This window comes from Gobius niger (assembly GCF_951799975.1).
Source record: "Gobius niger genome assembly, chromosome: 6".
NCBI classification, from domain to species: domain Eukaryota; kingdom Metazoa; phylum Chordata; class Actinopteri; order Gobiiformes; family Gobiidae; genus Gobius; species Gobius niger.
Window position 1 is genome coordinate 16151915 of NC_136857.1, and position 17977 is coordinate 16169891.

Below are 17977 nucleotides of genomic sequence, written 5' to 3' on the forward strand. Positions count from 1 at the left end.
CTTCTTCTCCGTGATTCCATTAGTGTGTATTGGTGGCTCCAACCTGGAGGCAGCGAAGTTGCAATTGTGGTTTTCTCGCCAGAGACACTAGGGGGAGATGAAAGACCCCCCCAATCACCCCATTAACACTTGTATTACCCCGAGAGGGACTACGAAAAGGATTTATTAAGGTAAACAAGTTGCTTAGTAGCCTACTGCTTTAATGTTGCAGACAATACAGATTAAAGGTTATTCACTGAGCAATAAAACCATTGAAATGAACCTAATACAGGGTAGGATATAATGTATGAGTTACTGTATGTTACTTTATATCAGACACCTGCAGTCACGTTACATTTTTTAATAAAATTTATTTGGCTAAAGTATTTCCCTCAATGCTATGATCTTGTGTAATCTCAATACAATATTTGTTTATTGAAAGCACATCAAAAGATTGTATTCCTCCTTCATCTACCAACATATCTACTGTAATGTATACTGGCAAGGCATTTTTAAAACAGGGACGCATTTATAATTTCATACACAATACACATTTAGCACCATAGTTGACAGTACAGTATTCTCAAAGTGTCCACACAGATCTGGTGTGCTTGTCAGTAGAAACCCGTAGCAGCGCATTAGTCTCTTTGCTCATCCATTTTCCACATTTCTTTTACACTTGTCACTTTAATCATCAAACACAATGCAGTCACTTCATATAAATAAAAAAAGAAGAAGAAAACACAACATTTCTCCAAGCAGAAAATGCGCCATATAAAAACCATTATAGGCTATAGGCGTGTCTCATATTCCAGACCTTTTCACATGGCTAATCAAAATTCCCCACACATAAAGGGGGCACGAGAGCACCGGGAGGGAAAGCATTCGGGAGAAAATGTCTTTCAAAAGGTCTGTTCAATTGCGTCTGTGCTGATTTGGATTTGAATGAGAAAAGGAAGTCACTTTAGTCTTTATCTGTAGCAACGATGATGCTACTGGTCACCCTTTTGGCCCGTGGCGGCCTCCTTAGCAATACACTCTTTCACCTCATCTTTCAGTTCAGCCAGTTGTTCCGAATGCACCGTGAGAGTACCATTCACTTTGGCGAGATATGAATCTGAATGTTTCTCCAATTCTGCACGGATCAGCTCCAAGTGCTCCGCTAGTTCCCCCAGGCCGCTGCACTGGCCCTCAACTTGGCTCACTCTACTGTCCACGTCCTTCACCTCCTTCTTCACCTCCAGTGCAGTGCTTTTGCAGCCCTGAAGCTCACCAGATAGGCGTCGTTTGAGTGCCACGAGCTCTCCTTTCAGATGGGCTAGTCTCCTCTCCCCAGCACCCAGCAGAGACGCCTGGTGACCCACTATTTTGGTTATCCCTTGCACTTGATTGACTAGCTGGTGCTCCTTCTGCTCCCATGTGGCGTTGGCATGCCCGACCTCACTTGCAATAAACTTTATGGAGTCTTTTAGTCCTCCGAGAGTCCTGTTTACGGAATTAATGTTGACTTTTAGTAGCGTGATCTCACCACTGACTGATCCTTCAAACTCCTCTTGGGCAATTTTGAAAAGCAAGCTCTGTAACGTGTTATTTAGCTGATCAAGTTGATTAGACTGAATGTCCAGTCTACCATTCATCTTTTTCTCCACATCCTCACAGTCCTCTACCCCCTTGCCATCGATGCCCCCTGCTGGCGGGGTAGAGGGAGCACAAGAAGAGGTGCACAGGAGCTCCAAGTCAATGAGCTGTTTTTGGATGCCCCCTAGTTCACCTTCCATTCTCCTCTTAACTGATTCGATCTCCAAAGCGGGGACCACCTGGCCCTCGAGTAAAGCTGGGGAAGTAGCGTTGCTGAGCTGTTCAACAGCGACAAACACTCTCTCCTCCAAAGTTTTCAGCTTGTCCTCTAACATGGTCTTGAATCCGTCCAGTCCAGAGGGAAGCCCGGACACATCAGTGATGGTGTTCCCGTCAGGGGTGGTACTGTTAAGGCGGTTCTCGATGTCCAAGATGCGCGTCTCTATCAGTGTCTCCACCTCGATGCTCTGGTCCACCAGCGCAGTCTGCAGCTGCCTCTGCGACTCAGTCAGGCCTTTCACTGAGTCTTCCAGCAAGAGCATGCGCTGGGACAGGCTGTTCACCTATTAGACAAAAATAGAAATGAAAATAAATACAAATTATGGTTCTAATGTTATCTCTTTCTCTTTTAAAACTTAAAGGGATATTTCAGGATTTTTGACATAGGGCCTTGTTTCCTAGTCATCCAGAGTGTTGTTGATTTCTGGAGAGATATATATTTTTTAATTCATGCAGTCCTTATAGATCACTCTGCTGCTGTTATTTTAAATGCAAAATGGTTATATTTCAAAAAGTAACTAACTCACTCTTCAAATGTAAGGACTGCATGAATAAAAAAAAATCTCCAGACATCAACAACACTCTGGATAACTAGGAAATTAGGCCCTATGTCAAAAATCCTGAAATATCTCTTAAGTAAAAGTAAAATTGTCACATACAGCACTTTCTACCTTCACTGGGCACTCAAACCGCTTTACTTCAAGTACCAGTGTACACCAGTGTATACCAGTGTAAGTGCTGTGCCTCAGGACACAACAACAGGCCCTTTTCTTTATGCAACTAGACCCATACCTGTCCACAGCAGCTCTCGGTGATGGTCAGGCTCTGTATCTTGGCCTGCAGAGTCCCCAGCTCCTTCCTAAGCCCAGTCTCTCGTCCATCCAGAGACTGATGCATCTGCTCCTGCCCATTCATGTGGTCGCGGTGGCACTGCTGCTGCACCGCACTCATCTTCTCATCACAGTGGGACTCCAGCGTGGACAGACGCCGCTCAAACCCGTCCAAGATCTCGCTGCGCACCCCCGCCAGCTTTGTGTTCACAATCTCCTCCACGTTCAGGGTGGAGCTGGCGATGGGGCGCCCACGGGGGCCGTCGAGTAACTTCTTCAGCTGCCCGTCGTGACCAAGAACCATACCCTAGAGACCGAACGGTGCACAGTCAAATTTCTAGTACCCCAACGATTATTATTTTTATTTTTTATATATATAAATACTGCTTTTACAAGATACCAGAGGAGAAAAAAAGTCTACTATATTTTTTTTCTTCTTTAATCTATAAATCATTATGAAGTAACTTAAAACTTGGTGTTCCTACCTGTATCTCCTCTATAATGTGTGTCTTGGCCCTCAGCTCATCCCTCACTTCTGTTACTCTTCCCGCCAAGTCTCCAAGTCCATTGACGCTCTCATGGCCTTCCAAACCATCTGGACTTCCATCTGGGATCACTCCAAATCCCACAGTGGAGTCGGGAATACGGGGAGGATTTGGGAGCAGAGAGACCAGGATCTTGTTTGTATCCTCCCTCAGAGACGTCCTCAGTCGGTCCTCCAGTCCAGCCACGACCCCATTCAAAGTTTCTAAACTGTGGGAGAGGCGCCGCAGATCTGCCTCCATACGGTCCAAGCGCTCACCCGTCACTCCAGGTACAAATGTACCTCCTGTGAGAAAACATCGACGCGTTCAGACATTGTGTTACATTTTTTACCTAGGAATATATTTGTTATGATTAAAATAGTGATTGTATGGTTGTAAATTGATGTAAACAAATGGCCAGACATTGAACTTCACTGAACTTTAAGGGAGTGATTTACCACGCACTGCAGCATTACATGGTACAGTTCCACTTTGCCCTTTTAGATGGGGAATGTGCCTTTAAAACTCATCCCTGTGAAGAGTCACTGTGTTTGAAATGCATTAGAAAAATGAGGAATAAGTTTGGACCATAGAAATAATAAATAATAAATAATAAATCATAGACTCCGTCTCCTCACTCCTCCCCGTTTGCCATAATAACCGCATTCGAGAGGGAATCTATGGCGGATTTACAGACTCCTCCTACCCTGCTCTGACGGAGCATGTTCCTAAAAAGGGTAAAAGGGCGGGATCTTCAGTGTAGACTCTGCCCTCACGGGGCGTGTAGTTCGGTTGTAACTGCGCCCATGCCATTAGCTCTCATGCTAACCTGTCCGGCTAGCCTGTCTATCACAGTCTGGCCCTCATTAGTAAGCGAGAGTTCATAAATGAACCTTATGGAAACCAGCCTGGTTTCTTTATTGTATCTAACTCAGCATTATCACTGTAGAAAGCTAAAAAAAATTAGAAACCAGGCTTTACCTTTGCTTAAAACGTGTGTAAAGTGCATTGCTTTCTGATGGAAAACTAGCTTGTTTTGCCGCCCATGTATGGATGTACTACAGATAAGATAAAAAAATCCTTTATTGATCTTTACTGATATAGCAATGGCGGGCAATGCAGGCACCCAGCGTTGTGGTCATAAAGCAGAGCAACCAGCGGCCACTGGTTTGGACCCTGGTTAACACAATTGTATATCAACACTAATACCTTTACCATTTGGCTTATTCGGGTGACATCATGATGACATCGTAATAAAACACCTCACCAGATGGTCGTCCGGTGCCAGCAGGCAGTTGTCCCGTTGGGATCGGCCTTGCATCTGGGATACCCGGAAGAGGCCTGCCTGGCTGGAGCTGTCCCTCCCCAGGTTTGTGGTCCACTGGGGGGCGCGGGCCGTAGGGGAACCCTTTCACCCCCGGATGGTGGGGCAGCCCCGCTCCTTTAAACGGGGGCATCATCACACTGGGCTCAGATGTGGGGCCGTCGAAGCAGTTCTCTCCGGAGTGGCCTGGACAGCACCTCCACTCCAGTTCAGTGACAGTCTTGTAGCCCACCTTGTACATTGGTTTGTATATTGTCCTATACCTGCATCCAAATAAAACAAAATAAAAATTGTAATTAGTTGACAGTGTCCTGGAGCTATAGGAGTTGAGAACCCCTGCTGCGTAGAGTGAGCACGTTGGTTGTGAAAGGGAAGATTGGTTTTGTGGAGCAGAAATAAAAGGATGAAGTTGTTGATGGTGGGATTGACCAGATTAGGGGGAGATTTGGAGATTAGGGGCGAAGTGTAATATGAATGGTTTGGTGTCAGAGGATTGGGCCCGGGTCTCTTTATCTTGTTTGATCCAAATCTATTCTGAATGCGAATCAGTCTCAATCTCAAGTACAAGCGTTTAAAAACACAAAAACCTTGCATCACGTTAGATCTGTTTTATTGTCCACTGTTTGCTTTCCCAATGCTTTGAACAATACTCTTTTGAAAGTAGCATGAAACCAGTCAAATTTCAGTTGGTTGGTAAACTGTTACAGCATTGATCATTCATTAATGCTGTGTACATGATGCCACCAGGCTGGGATATAATGTGGCCACTAGAGGGCAGCATTTAAGAGCAGCATCGTCCCTACATGATCCATTTCACTCTCACTCTCATCGACTCTTAATACTCATTTCATTGTGACTTACATGACCACAGGACACTTCTGCCCCCAGATGCACTTGGTGGTGTATTCAGCCTTCACAAAAGGAGTGGCTCCGTTTTGCATGATGCACGTGACATTCCTCTGGACCACGTAGGCGCAATGGTTTCTGGGAAGATCAGATAAGACACATTATTGTCATCATGAAATAATACACAAATCCAGCCGCACTGTGGGGAAGCAAAATCAAGCAAATGCCCATCTCTGATAACATTAAAATACTGTAACTTAGGCCAACATTAAGTTAACATTTGGACTGACAGTTTAACATGTCGCGCTTGACAGACAATAGTCCTCTCAAGTAGTAAAGAGATTATTAATTAAAAATGATTAAATTCATTTCAATTCAGTTCATGTTCATTCTGTATTTGTTTTGTCTTTGTACCATGCACCTTACGCTCTATGACATCCCAACAAAACTCTCTTCAATAATTAAGTCATCAAAAACAGTGATCCATCGTCAGACTAACAAAATGTTTGTGTTTTTCCAATGTTTGTACAGTGTATTCACAGTTCAATGCTGTGAGTATGATAAGGAGAACAGCATGATGTCCCTTGTTATAGAGCCATTATCAGTCCTGTGCTCCTGGGTTCCAGAGACTAACACATAAAATGCTCCCGGCTGTTTTCAATTGGGCAAGTGTTTATTCACGTCCCGAGTTCAACACATAATCACTTCACGGTATCAAGTCAGTTGTTGCATCATGATAAGGCTCTCACTGTCTCTCCCTATTGCTCTCCCTCCATTGCCAGTGTCGCCAGAGCAACTGCCGAACGTCCACATGCAGGAAATGATGATCCGCCCTCCCCAGCTTCACATGTGAAGTTTCTCCCTTCCAGAGGGGAGCATTTAGTTGCACATGCATCACTTAACTTTGCTCCACAGCTGTTTCTGGACAAATAGAAAGGCTTTGAGAGGCAGGGGGAGGGCGTGAGGGGGCGCTTAGGGTCTGCATGCCAAGTTAACAAATTCAGTGGGCTTATCCAGACAGTAAGGCATGTCGAAATGTGTGAGAAAGCACTGCTCTGCTGCTTTCTGCAAATCTTCAGCTGTGTTGACAGGATGTCATGTGTGAGGCTGCCCCCTATGCCTGGAGTCACAAGCTCAGTATCAAAACCATAATGATTTATCAATTAAAATGTGTGTTTTGTCCGACACCACAGAGATCTTTGCATATCGATTTGAATATACTGATTTGAAACCATGCACATTTATTTGGATTTGGGTTTTGCCCAATGAGACTATTTGTTCCCAGATTGATCCACCAACAAGACAGGTGCAACTATTTTGAGCTTTATGCTGCTCCACGTATGCTATATGCTTTGAAAACTAGGTTCAGAGTTCACAACTTTCACTAAAAGCTACTCAGTGGTTGATACTAATCCTCACATCTGATGAATGAATGTGTATTAATGCACTTTTTGGTCTTTTACAACATCTTTCATTTCAACGGCTGACTGCAGGTGTGCCGTGCCTTTACACCACTTTGATCCAGTTTATTCTTTCTTTATTGATAACACATACGTTGTCCATTATGTCGTTACTGAGTTTGCTGTGGGTCTAGTGTGCTCCTTGTGACAAAGAAAGTACCATCGAAACATGTCAAAGTAAAAAATAACACATTACTTGTTATTTGACAGTAATAAAAAGCATTAACAGTAAATTGTCTCTAGAAGTTCAAATGGAAAGTGGTCTATTGAACCCTGTATCTGGATGGATGTATCATGTATGGACTGAATACCATTCAATGGAATCATGTCCCTTGTAAATTTTATTAAACAGTTTGTTGTTTGCATTTATATCTCTAACAAAAGAGAGTAGCGCGTCAAAGGTTGCACCGAGCTTTCTCCCCATCACAGCTGTGTTGACAGGGAGCTGAGTGTTGGCCTGTGTGCCCACTCAGAGGACATATGTTAATGGCGGCAGAAGGAAGCAGGAGAGTGGGGTGTCCCTGACAGAGCCCCTTTCATACAGGCCCAACAACCTGCTGCAGGTCAGAGCAGTGAGGGAAATGTGGTTTATGAGCACAAGTGATGTGGTGCGAGGGGATGCCTTTGGGCTTTTACAAACTTTGGCCATCCTGTTAAATAATCACTGCTCAGGATTTGAAGCCGTAGACACAACAGTTTAGTTGGTTTAAGTGTGACGTGACTGCAATTTTCTAGCATTGATCGCACATGCACTAACTATGCAAATGATTGGTTTTAGTACAGATTGGAACTGAGACAAGAAGTCATGACAAAAACCCAAACAATAATCCTTAAGTCTAAGTCCTAACTTGTAACCCTTGCCTGTAATAATTAGCTGTTTGTTTGTATATGTCCTGTTTGTTGGTCCTTCTTCCTCTTGTTTCACTCCAGTAAAATATAACTGCACCATCACAAATCAAGAGACGGAGGCCGGAGAAGACGGATCAAGTTGCGTTTGTGAGGTTTAACAAGTTTAGCGTGTTGAAGAGCTCTGTTTCAGATTTGCTTACTATGCCTCAATCATTATGAGGTAAACAATGACATGGAGCATTTCTGGGGAGTCATAATGTTTCACAATACTGTATTCAATTACTCTTTCAGTAAAAATCATTTTAAGTGAGAGACAGTGTTGCTGTCATGCACTGTTACGTCAACAACTCCACCTGCTGGCTTTGTGCTTAACAATCCCACTGGGACAACACTGCATCGATCACTCCCTCTGCTCTCATACATGGTTCAACATAAGTGCATAACGCATCAAGGATTAACGCCAAAGCGATTCTCAATTTTCAGACTTGTAAATTCTCATTAGAGCACATGGGTGGTATGGCTGACACATAGGGTTTACGTCATGTTTGTGTGGAATATGATATATAATGCTGTCAACCACTGCAGCTTTTGAGAAAAACAGAAAGACAAAATCTCTCATTAAGTGCATTGATAATATCTTCATCAAGGCGTCATATAGTGATTATGACACCGAGCCCGTGTGGTTGCAGTTGCATTACTGGCCATTTCTTATATCTGTCTTGTATCAAAATCTTCTTCGATTTTCCAGCTTGCACTCGCAATTTCGCACCTGTTTTGATGAATCACCCCCAAAAGTGCATTACCCTTAGTACTCGGAGCACTCATAAAACATTATGAAAGGCCAAGTTAGTCTCCTGAACACTACTTTTTCCACCACTAAATCTTGAGCTATTTTACTATCTTTGGAAGCATAAGGCAATTGTTACAATACATCTTCTGAAGCAACATGGACCATTTGTAAGTGTAGAAGCCTGTTTGATTGCTGTGGTATACTGATGAGATAAGGTATTACAGTAAGTGATTTTTACTAAAGTATACTGCTCTGTAGAATCTTGTTTTTTTTTCTCAATCCAGGGAGGGAAGTCTTTCATATCCCTGATCTGATTTAATGTTTGTCTTATTTTGTCTTTTGAACATTTATTGAACAGTGTTGAGTGTTTTGCTGTACAATGTCTGCTCTGTATGTCCAAGTTAAACATTTGAATTTGAACTCGGAGGGTCATTTGTAAAGACTGAGGGTAAATAGTGAGTGCAACCTGGGAAATTGCATATCGCTATTGGAGTGGATGTGTTGAGCCAAATTTAAAGCAGTACTAAGTAACATGTTTACCTTAATAAACCCTTTTCGTGTGTTAACGGGATGATTGGGGGGTGTTTCTCCCCCTGGTGTCTCTGGCCAGAAAACCGCAATTGCAACTTAGCTGCCTTCGGGTCGGAGTCACCATTACACACTAATGGAATCACGAAAAAGAAGCTAACAGGCTAATGGGCAAAGCTAACCGTGGGCTAGTGGCACTAAAACAATATTTACAGCCAAGTTTGAGTGAAAAAAAAAAGATCTCCATTGTATAATTGGATGTACAATATCCCTCTCTCCTTTGTCTTTTCTGTCAGCGTAGTATTTACTCTCATGGACAATTAATGAGTAAAAAACCGTAACATGCTACGACACCTGCAGTGGCACGAATGGCCTCTAGGGGCATGAGTTACTCATTGTGTTTATAACATTTCTTTGGAGGACCCTTCTTTGACTTTTTGGCCAAAACACACACACTGTTACAGCTACTCCAAGAATCCAGATGTACAAAGAAAACACAGTCCAGGTCCTGCGTCTGTTTTCACATATCTGTCAATGTCATTTGTGTCTGTGGATGACTTTTATCCCCGGCACCTTCCACTAAAGACTCAGGGGGCTTGCCTAAAGAGACTTATATCGAAGGGTTAAGTCAAATCCGCTCCCAGTGCACTGTTGAACGGGCCAGCAGCGGGTCACCTCCTCTGTCGTGTCAAAACAGAGCGCTGCTGAGATACAAGCTGCGAGTGTGGAGTCGAGAGATAGTGATATCAAAGTAGACAAGAGCACTGTGATCCTGGAGACGAGAAATGGTGCAGCGCTGTAGGAGAAAGAATACATCACTTACAATGTGGAAGGCAGTCAATAGCCAATTTGAACTGTTTTTGTCTGTTTGCTTCTTCTATTGTTAGATTTTGATGACTTCTGACCATGTGATTTCCATCAGATTGCCATGCTCAATGTTGAGTTTGCTATATATCCAAGGGGACCCAGACAACATTAAAGCATGCAGCACAAGGCAATGGATGAAAATAGACTGAACAGGTGAAAGGCTGTTGTGGTGAAGAACCAGAAAAGGCATGACAGGACTTTAACTTTGCCCATGGGACAGAAAACATCATCCGCTTGGATGTGACCCGAAAACAGAGGAGCAGAGAAGGTCACTGAAGAGGGAACTTAACAAAGCACTTAAGCCGCATAACCTGAGCCAAACGTATGTGTATGACAGTTTAAGTGCTTTGCCCTCATAAAACTTGCACCAATATAATGACCGAGGAAAATTATCCAAAGCAACAAAACTCAATAATCAATCCAGAAATCAATGCACGCCCTCATTGGTCCACCCAAGCTCTAGTGATTAGACAAGTCCAGCATGAGAACCTTACCTAACCTTCCTGAAATACTCTCAAATTATTTCTCATACTGACATATGGACAGCATGTTGAGTTTATGTGTGTCAAATAATTAGAGATGACACAGTCAAAAGTGTAGGCCATGTACAGTTGTTTATTGTCTTACTAAATGGCTGCAACTCGTCCTTGGTTTACTGCCTTATGGCTTGAGTTTGTATCACATTTAGTGGTGCAATCAGCACTTCTGCCTGCATTGTTCTGTCAGATGCAATCTGAATGCAATCTGCACCATTTCTTTAGACTTGAGTGCTTATTGTGTGAATGCAAGACCAACATATCTTCAAAACAACATGACACTAACAAATTTACTATCTGGCTCAATCTACTGTCTTTCCATTGTACCATGGCATTTTACTCACACTGTAAATATTTCCAGTGTAGCGTTACAGATCCTAAATCCCTTCACACGCTCCCAGGGGGGAAGGCAGAATTCCCATCTCGGATTCTCGTGTGGAGGGTTTCAGCAAATATTATTACTGCTGGTCCTCCACCCTGCGCAGGGCCCAAAACAACTCACCTTTCATCCTCTTGCCTCTTTCTCATAACCTCCTGCTTCTTCAGGTTTTTTGCTCTGCACCATCAGCAGAGTTCAGGTAAGTGTTGTTTAATTTTTCAAGCACAGAATTTTGTGGGTTTGCACTTTTCATTTCCCATAATGTAAAAAAAAAAACAGTAAAAAGTAACAGGTTGCTCTACGTGCTGTATGTTCCTGGTCTTTATTTGGACTTTTAACTTTGAGAACTCTCCTCTCACGGCCAATTTCTTGCCACATACACTTGTAATGATGTCTATTTTTTGACCAGCTAAGCCTCTACAGCGCACAGGTTTGCTCTTGTGCTCACTGATTGTCCTTAAAGGGAGGACAAGCTAGATTTAGGACAGCGGAGATCTGCAAGTAAGGTCACTTGCTAAGCGGACTGTTATTTTAGCTTAGAGGCACAGTTTTCCTCACAAATGCGAAGAATTTGGCCAAAAGGCGCCAATCCTCGCCTCAGTAAATCAAGATGAATTCATATCAGTGTGTTGTTTTGTGATCATGTGTATTTTCCTTGGGAATACAGTAAGCGGATTGAGGCCGGTAGCGAAAAAATACAATTGTAACTTATCCTCAGGCATTTCAACAAGATTATAAGCCACTTAATGTGGGAACAGGCTCTTGTTGTTATTACTATATGAGTGAAATGAGTAATGCTCACGCTTAAACAACCGAGGTGGAACAAGGTCACAAAAGGCTGTGTTGTGTTATTTAGATGGGTTATATGTTCAAAAAGATTATATTTTAATGGCAATTCCAGTGGTTGACTGCTGTCCAAGATAAAATGACTGTCTTTGCCTCCTGGCCTTTATTTTTTACCATTAATCTAAATGTATGGGACTTGTGCAAAAAGTACAACATGGCTGACTGCAACCATAGATTCCTGGCATCATGGCGACGTGTAAACAGGCAGCAACCTCCTTCTATCTCAGTACAGCTGCATTTTTTGCCTTTTTCTGCAAACTGCATTTGTGGTTTCTGTGTTTCACATTGTTTTAATGGATACTTTTGTATGTATTTGCTGTGTTTTTGAGGGGATCGGTGGATTTTTTTTTTACTGCAAAGAGTCCATAATGGTCCTGAAGAAAGCAGCCCTTTAAAAGTAAACAGACAGCTAGTTTATCAGCTAAACCCATTTGAGACCTACAAATTTCTTCTTCTGAGACACTGAAGAGGCACTAAGAGCCCCCCACACCTGCAGCTCAGTGAAGGCGACACAAGAGGAGCTACAGGAAACAAGGAAGGGACAAATGAGGAGGTATCCGGGCGAGACTCACAGCTAAGCCACACATGCCCTGTTCTGGGTAATGGACATTCACTGGAGAATTAAACAGATTAACTGAAACGCTCTTCCCAGAAGATGGTGAAAGGCTGTTGTGGAGCGGAGGGAGCTGTGCAGGAGGAAGGAGGAGGTGGAGCTGACCAGTGCAGGGCACCACGCTCTGAAACAGAGACAAACCCAGGAGGCGCTGCACCACAGAGGATCAGAGGAGACTGAAGGCAGCCAGGTTTCCTCCGGGTGCTACGGTTTCCTCTACCACTGTGGGCTGGTCAGGTCAGCCCACAGTGGTGGCGCAGCTCAATCGCAGCGGCTCAGGACTAACACACTGAACGCGATTTCGTTTTACGCTTGTACAAAGACAAATATAGCACCCACTTACTTATAGATTTGAGACCTTAGAGGGTTCAATAACTGTTTATCATGGATCCAGTCCTGAGATCTTTTTGACAACGATGACCCTAACCTCACCTCACCACCATCAACTTTTCCTTTCAAAAACAAATGCATTAACTTAAAAACAAGCCATTAACCCCACAGCGCAGACTAGTGTCAAATTTACTGACTCCTCCTAGATTTCAAAGGCAAGCCCTCCGAGATGTCAGCATAGACATCGCTTATGCGGCCAAGCTCGAGTGACCCCTTGGCACAAGACACAGGCTCCATTCTTGTCCTCCGCTGGACATGTCACACAAAGTTACAACAACGAACTACAACCTTTGACCCCTCCCAACTTTGTGACCCTTACCCCCTGATCTCCATCCCATACATCACGGGGAAAGCCCTCGCATACATTCTTAATCTTATCAGAGAAGACACGCGGCATAATCGAGTTATACTAAAGCGATTTGGCGACATGCTAGTCCTGGGTTTTACAGCCGACTTAAAAAGTTGCGACCCTAAAACATGTTTGATGCTCAGAGAGTTCAGCTGCACGGACAGGAATTTGTGAGAGCAATTATGGATTCAGTGAGCAGCTGTCTCCTCTTTCACTTGACAAAACCAGTGATAGCACTACAATCATTTAAAGTGATGTGAAAAGCTCTTCGAGACACTATAGGAGCCCGAGGTGAGAGGAAACATGAATTGACATCAAGGGGCAACTTTTAACATGAAAGTGTAAAACAAATCCACACTTTGGCATTTTTACAACACTAATAGAAACGTTTTTTTGGTTTTGTTTTTTTTGTCATGGCTAGTATTATATTTACTACCTTGTTAGTAAGGAAGTCACATACTGGGGGGACCCTTGGCAATTGCCTGATTTGCCACCCCATTTGTGACGGCACTGTCAAATGTAAAACACTTTTGTTTTTTGGTGTGGATCCATATCAGTTCCTAGAGTTGGGATTTTGGTCCATAATTATTTTAATCAATGATGTATTTTTTCAATATAAATATGCCAGTTTTTGTAACCACTCGTTATGTCACTCTAAGAAGAGCATTAAAACTAAAAGTAAATTTGATTCTCGACCAAAGAAGAAAAGGTCATGGTATTACATCTTAGGAGTTCCGGTACATTTGGGAACTATATTTCCTCAGAGCAGTCAGTGGTCGGATTTAACGACTGCTGTGACTGCTAAATCAAATGACTTGCTCTGCTTCCAAAACACAGACAATCATTCATGAGGAAGAACAAAAGACCTGCCATTAGTTGAGAATGCTTCAGAAAAAGTGAATGAATAAAACAACACGCAAAAAAAGAAAATCCCGTTCGGCGCACGTGACACCGACTTGCGCTCAGATTTTACAAGCAGAGCTCTTACCAGGAACAAACAAACATAGGACCCGCTGGGCGCTTGCACTTAGACTGCGCTGTGTATGTTATTTTTAAGCACTTCTTTCCACTGACCGCTGCGGACCACAACAACTGAGCTCATATAACTGAGCTCTGGTGGTCTTACACTGACAAACAGGTCCCTCGAGGGCCATGTGTCCAGCGGGGGTCACCGGGGCTCTTACAAAGACAGCACTTGGACACAACCGGCTTTGACATGTGGCAGTGTGGGATTGTCTCCAGTTTTTAAGACTATGGAAAAGTTAGATTATGTACATCATGCAAGGATGGATCTTGATCTTAGTTGAGGGGCAGACGCTCCATCCTCTGCTTTGTACTGAGCCTCAAAACTCCATATTATTCACTGTACAGGTCTGTTTACTTCATTGGTTTTGAGTTACAACTTGAAGCTCCAATGTGTTGCTTTATTCTATTCTTGACACTGTAGTGTTGACTTTTTTGTAAACTTTAAAAAAAATGCATGTCTAGAAAATATCCCTACAATGTTATAAAATGTAGTCATACAAAACACCAGCAGAGGGCGCTCACCGTTTTCCTACTTCTGCAAGATTATAGAAACTGGCTAACATGCAAATCTTGGCATGGAAAAGAGAGTTGGATCACGGACAATGACTGAATCAAGCTTGGTGAAGGCGTCCGTGTAACGCAGACGAGCTTCACATGATTTATATCAGAGTGAGAGGGTAAGAGGGAGACTAAATAGGCGGGATTACTGATGTATGCATGAATGAAACATCACACTGGGTATGTTTTTGATGAGGAGAAAACCTAACTTTTCAAAGCTCAAAAAAAGTGATTTGCATTCCATTGACTCTTTGATATATATGTTTGGAAGCGGGTGACAGTACAATCAGCCCTGATTCCAAAGCGCACAAGACAATATTATTGTTGCGGAGGGGGCACGGAAGATATGAAGCACTGAAAGTATGAATGATAACCACAGCTGCTCGCCATTAGCATGCTTTGTAGTGAAAGCGACTTGTTTGCTGAAATGAACACACATTTTCTCGCATTTCTTCAGTTTCTGTATTTTCAATAGCAATTCTCCACAATAAGCTCTGCCCTGCACAAGAAGGACCCCGTTATCTTTCATTATTGTGATCTTCCCAGCATCATAGCATCTGTCACAGCCACTCTGTGTAATATAGCTGTCAAAATTCGGCATGCGCTGTTATAAATAAAGAATATGGAGCCACTGTCAGAGGGTAGATTTTCAGGCCAGATGGTAAACCTATTGCTCTGATGTGGTGCTGAGTTTTTACACTTGAGAGTACAGTAGAGGGTGGGAATTATCATGACTCAATCTCAAATAGAGGTGGTCCAGCTCAGGATAAGTAAAAGCATTCCCAGTCCTAATAACTAAAGTGAGCATGATGTAAAATACTTTACCACCCAAGAGACTTTGGGGATTGGACTAAAGTGAATTGTGTTTGCAGCTACCTATATTTTTTATATTTGCCATCACAAGACATTTTTGGTTAAAAGTAGCATGAAGAAGGTCTACAACAAACACACAAAAATAGGTCTGGAAAAAAAATCTCCCCTTGACAGAGCAACTCTAAAGCAAGTTCAAACAAGGCCTCAAACCACGATTATCTAAAGCTTAAGACGTCCCGGGCCACAAACGGACTAAAACAGGAACGGCAGTATTTTAACCTAAATCAGGATTTGACACTGACACTGGAAGCCTGGCCCCGCACGCCACAGTTTGGGAACCGCTCTTGTGTCTCATGCAGGTAGGCTGAAGCAGCAGGTAGTCAAGGGAGCTGTCCAAATGGATAACAGCTCCCGAGGGAAGCCAAGCAAAAGAGACGGAGTGAAGCAAAACCTTTAGGTCAAACATACCAGGCAAATTAAATTCTTCAACAATGTCTGTCATCTGAGCAAAGTGTATTCGATTTCACTCAGGAAGAACCACATCACAAAAGTCTGTTGATTTATATTCAAATTACTTGGGAGCATTATTGATTTTTCTTGGGACTTTCAAAGTAATGAGAAAAAAAAAAAAAAAACAGTGACTAGTTTACAGATAACTCAAAATATCAAAGGTCTTTTTCATGTCCTTGCCTGGCTCGAAACGCTCATGTTCCTTGGGTTAAGTTTAACTTTCTATGAAGTGTTCCCAATTGGGGCGAAAGTGTTTTATTTTGTTTTTGATTTGAGGGAATGGAACCCCTCCCATTTATTCCCCAGCTGTACAGCATTGTGATCCAGACGGAGATGAATCAATACTTGAGTGATCAGCTTCCCATGTTGCACAGAAACCTCACATAAGTGCTTTGTTGATCTGGTTTGGGATTGTTATTGTTTAATGTTGATCCTCCCTGGGCCATAAGCAAAGCCTACATACTTCTACATCTCACCTGCTTCTTCCTTGTATGTCTTGCAAATCAATGGCACTGAGATACATTAGTCCAAACAGAACTTATTGATACTGGACTTTCCTTGTGCATTTCAATAGAGCAAAATCACAGTAAATCTGAATTACCAAACCATCAATGTATAGGGGTTTTGGTACTAGAACAAAAGTAGGATAGATAAAGATCCCAGCAGGATGACATCAGGTCTAGATTTTACCCAGAATCAAACCAGAACAAACTGACTTAATATGGTTGAAAACAAAGCCAAGTTGCAACAAAAACAATGTGGCCAAGACTTCTAGGATCTAACCCTGCCAGGTTCCTGTGCCATTATTTGAACCTGACCCGCGACAGAATCACTTACTTGTGTCTTGTCATTGGTTTGTTGGGCAAGTGCTGAGGGGTGAGTCCAGCCTTGAACAGGTTGTATCTGCTTCCGTAGTAGGGGTTGACATGTCCTCCATAATAAGTCCCCTTGCAGTGCACCAAAGTTGCAATTGTCCCAAGAAGCAAAAACTGTGCAAAACACGACTCGGTCCTCATTTTGTTTTTGTCTTTTTCTTTTCAGGACCTAAACAAATCCAAGTAAAAGTTGAGGGAAGTGGTTGACGTGAATGTGTGTTGCCCTCCTCATAGGTCCCAGATGAAGACGGGGAGCCCAAACAGCCGTCGCATCAGCAGCATCTCCTCCACCGCCACCACCACAGTGAGATCAGTGCCCAGCGAGGACTGAACCAAATGATTAGTCTGCCAGGAAAAAAGAGAGGAGGAGAATAGGACAGAGGTGTGCAGGAGGTGGAAGGGGTAGGGGGGGGGAAGAGGGTCCGGTCCAAACTGTATCTAAACTGGGAGCTCTATGCATGTGCGGGTGCAGAGTAGACTCCTGGAGTGCTCTGAGGGAGAGAGTGCAGCGTGCAGCAGCAGTGAGCCTAAAGGGGCTGGCTGACAGCATTTGCATATCCCACCCCGAGCTCCAGCCCTCCACGTGGGATAGGGAGAGGAGGGAGGGGGCAGCTACAACATATGTGGAAACACAGTCATAGAGTCTTCCCATGGATTTTCCCTAATGGTATGTAAATGTGCTATAGTAACCAGATTCAAATACAGAAATTTCTCGCGAAATGGTTTGAGTTGAGGAAATCTTGTCTTGCAATAGTCTCTCATTATCACATGAACTAAGTATCGCATCTCTTCTCTTTCTTTTTTGACATTGCTTACTTTTCCCTGTCCACATCTGTGACAGGTGTGATGGCTGAGGACGGTTCACTCATGGGTTAAAGCCACGGACCAGACTGACTTCTGGTGTCTCCTTACACTGGAGTGGACTCATTACCATAGTCTTTCATCACAACAAGTCTTTAGTAGGCAACTGGACACTGTGCTGGTCACAGCCATGTACTGAAGAAAGGTCGGGGAGACGAGGGGGGGGGCAAAGGCAGGGTTAATTTACTACATTTTATGGGGACTGTTGTGCACACTCAATACTAAGTCTGTGTGACTTCACGATATATTGGTTTTATTAAGTATTTCATAAACAGTTAGTCATTTTATGGTGACACTGTCCTGGAAGAGCAGCTTTAGACGGTTCTTTTTAAGCGTGCCAGAGCACAGCTGTCTACCAGATAGACCC

General features: G+C 43.2%; 1 protein-coding gene across 1 annotated transcript; it reads right to left on the minus strand.

Moving 5' to 3' along the window:
• Positions 1-435: 435 nt before the first annotated feature.
• emilin3b (elastin microfibril interfacer 3b) lies at positions 436-17161 on the minus strand. Its single transcript, XM_079558507.1, has 6 exons — positions 16712-17161; positions 5376-5498; positions 4458-4777; positions 3152-3495; positions 2629-2973; positions 436-2120 (listed from the first exon to the last, which is right to left on the minus strand). The coding sequence occupies exons 1-6, from the start codon at positions 16888-16890 to the stop codon at positions 972-974; spliced, it is 2460 nt and encodes an 819-aa protein (XP_079414633.1). The 5' UTR covers positions 16891-17161; the 3' UTR covers positions 436-971.
• Positions 17162-17977: the final 816 nt, after the last annotated feature.

Excerpts from the sequence above, each read along its gene's own strand:
- emilin3b (XM_079558507.1), bottom strand. The coding sequence starts at position 16,890 with ATGAGGACCGAGTCGTGTTTTGCACAGTTTTTGCTTCTTGGGACAATT. Across the intron at positions 5,499-16,711 it reads AAACCAATGACAAGACACAA|AAACCATTGCGCCTACGTGG; the intron begins GTAAGTGATTCT and ends TGATCTTCCCAG. Across the intron at positions 2,974-3,151 it reads ACATTATAGAGGAGATACAG|GGTATGGTTCTTGGTCACGA; the intron begins GTAGGAACACCA and ends TTCGGTCTCTAG.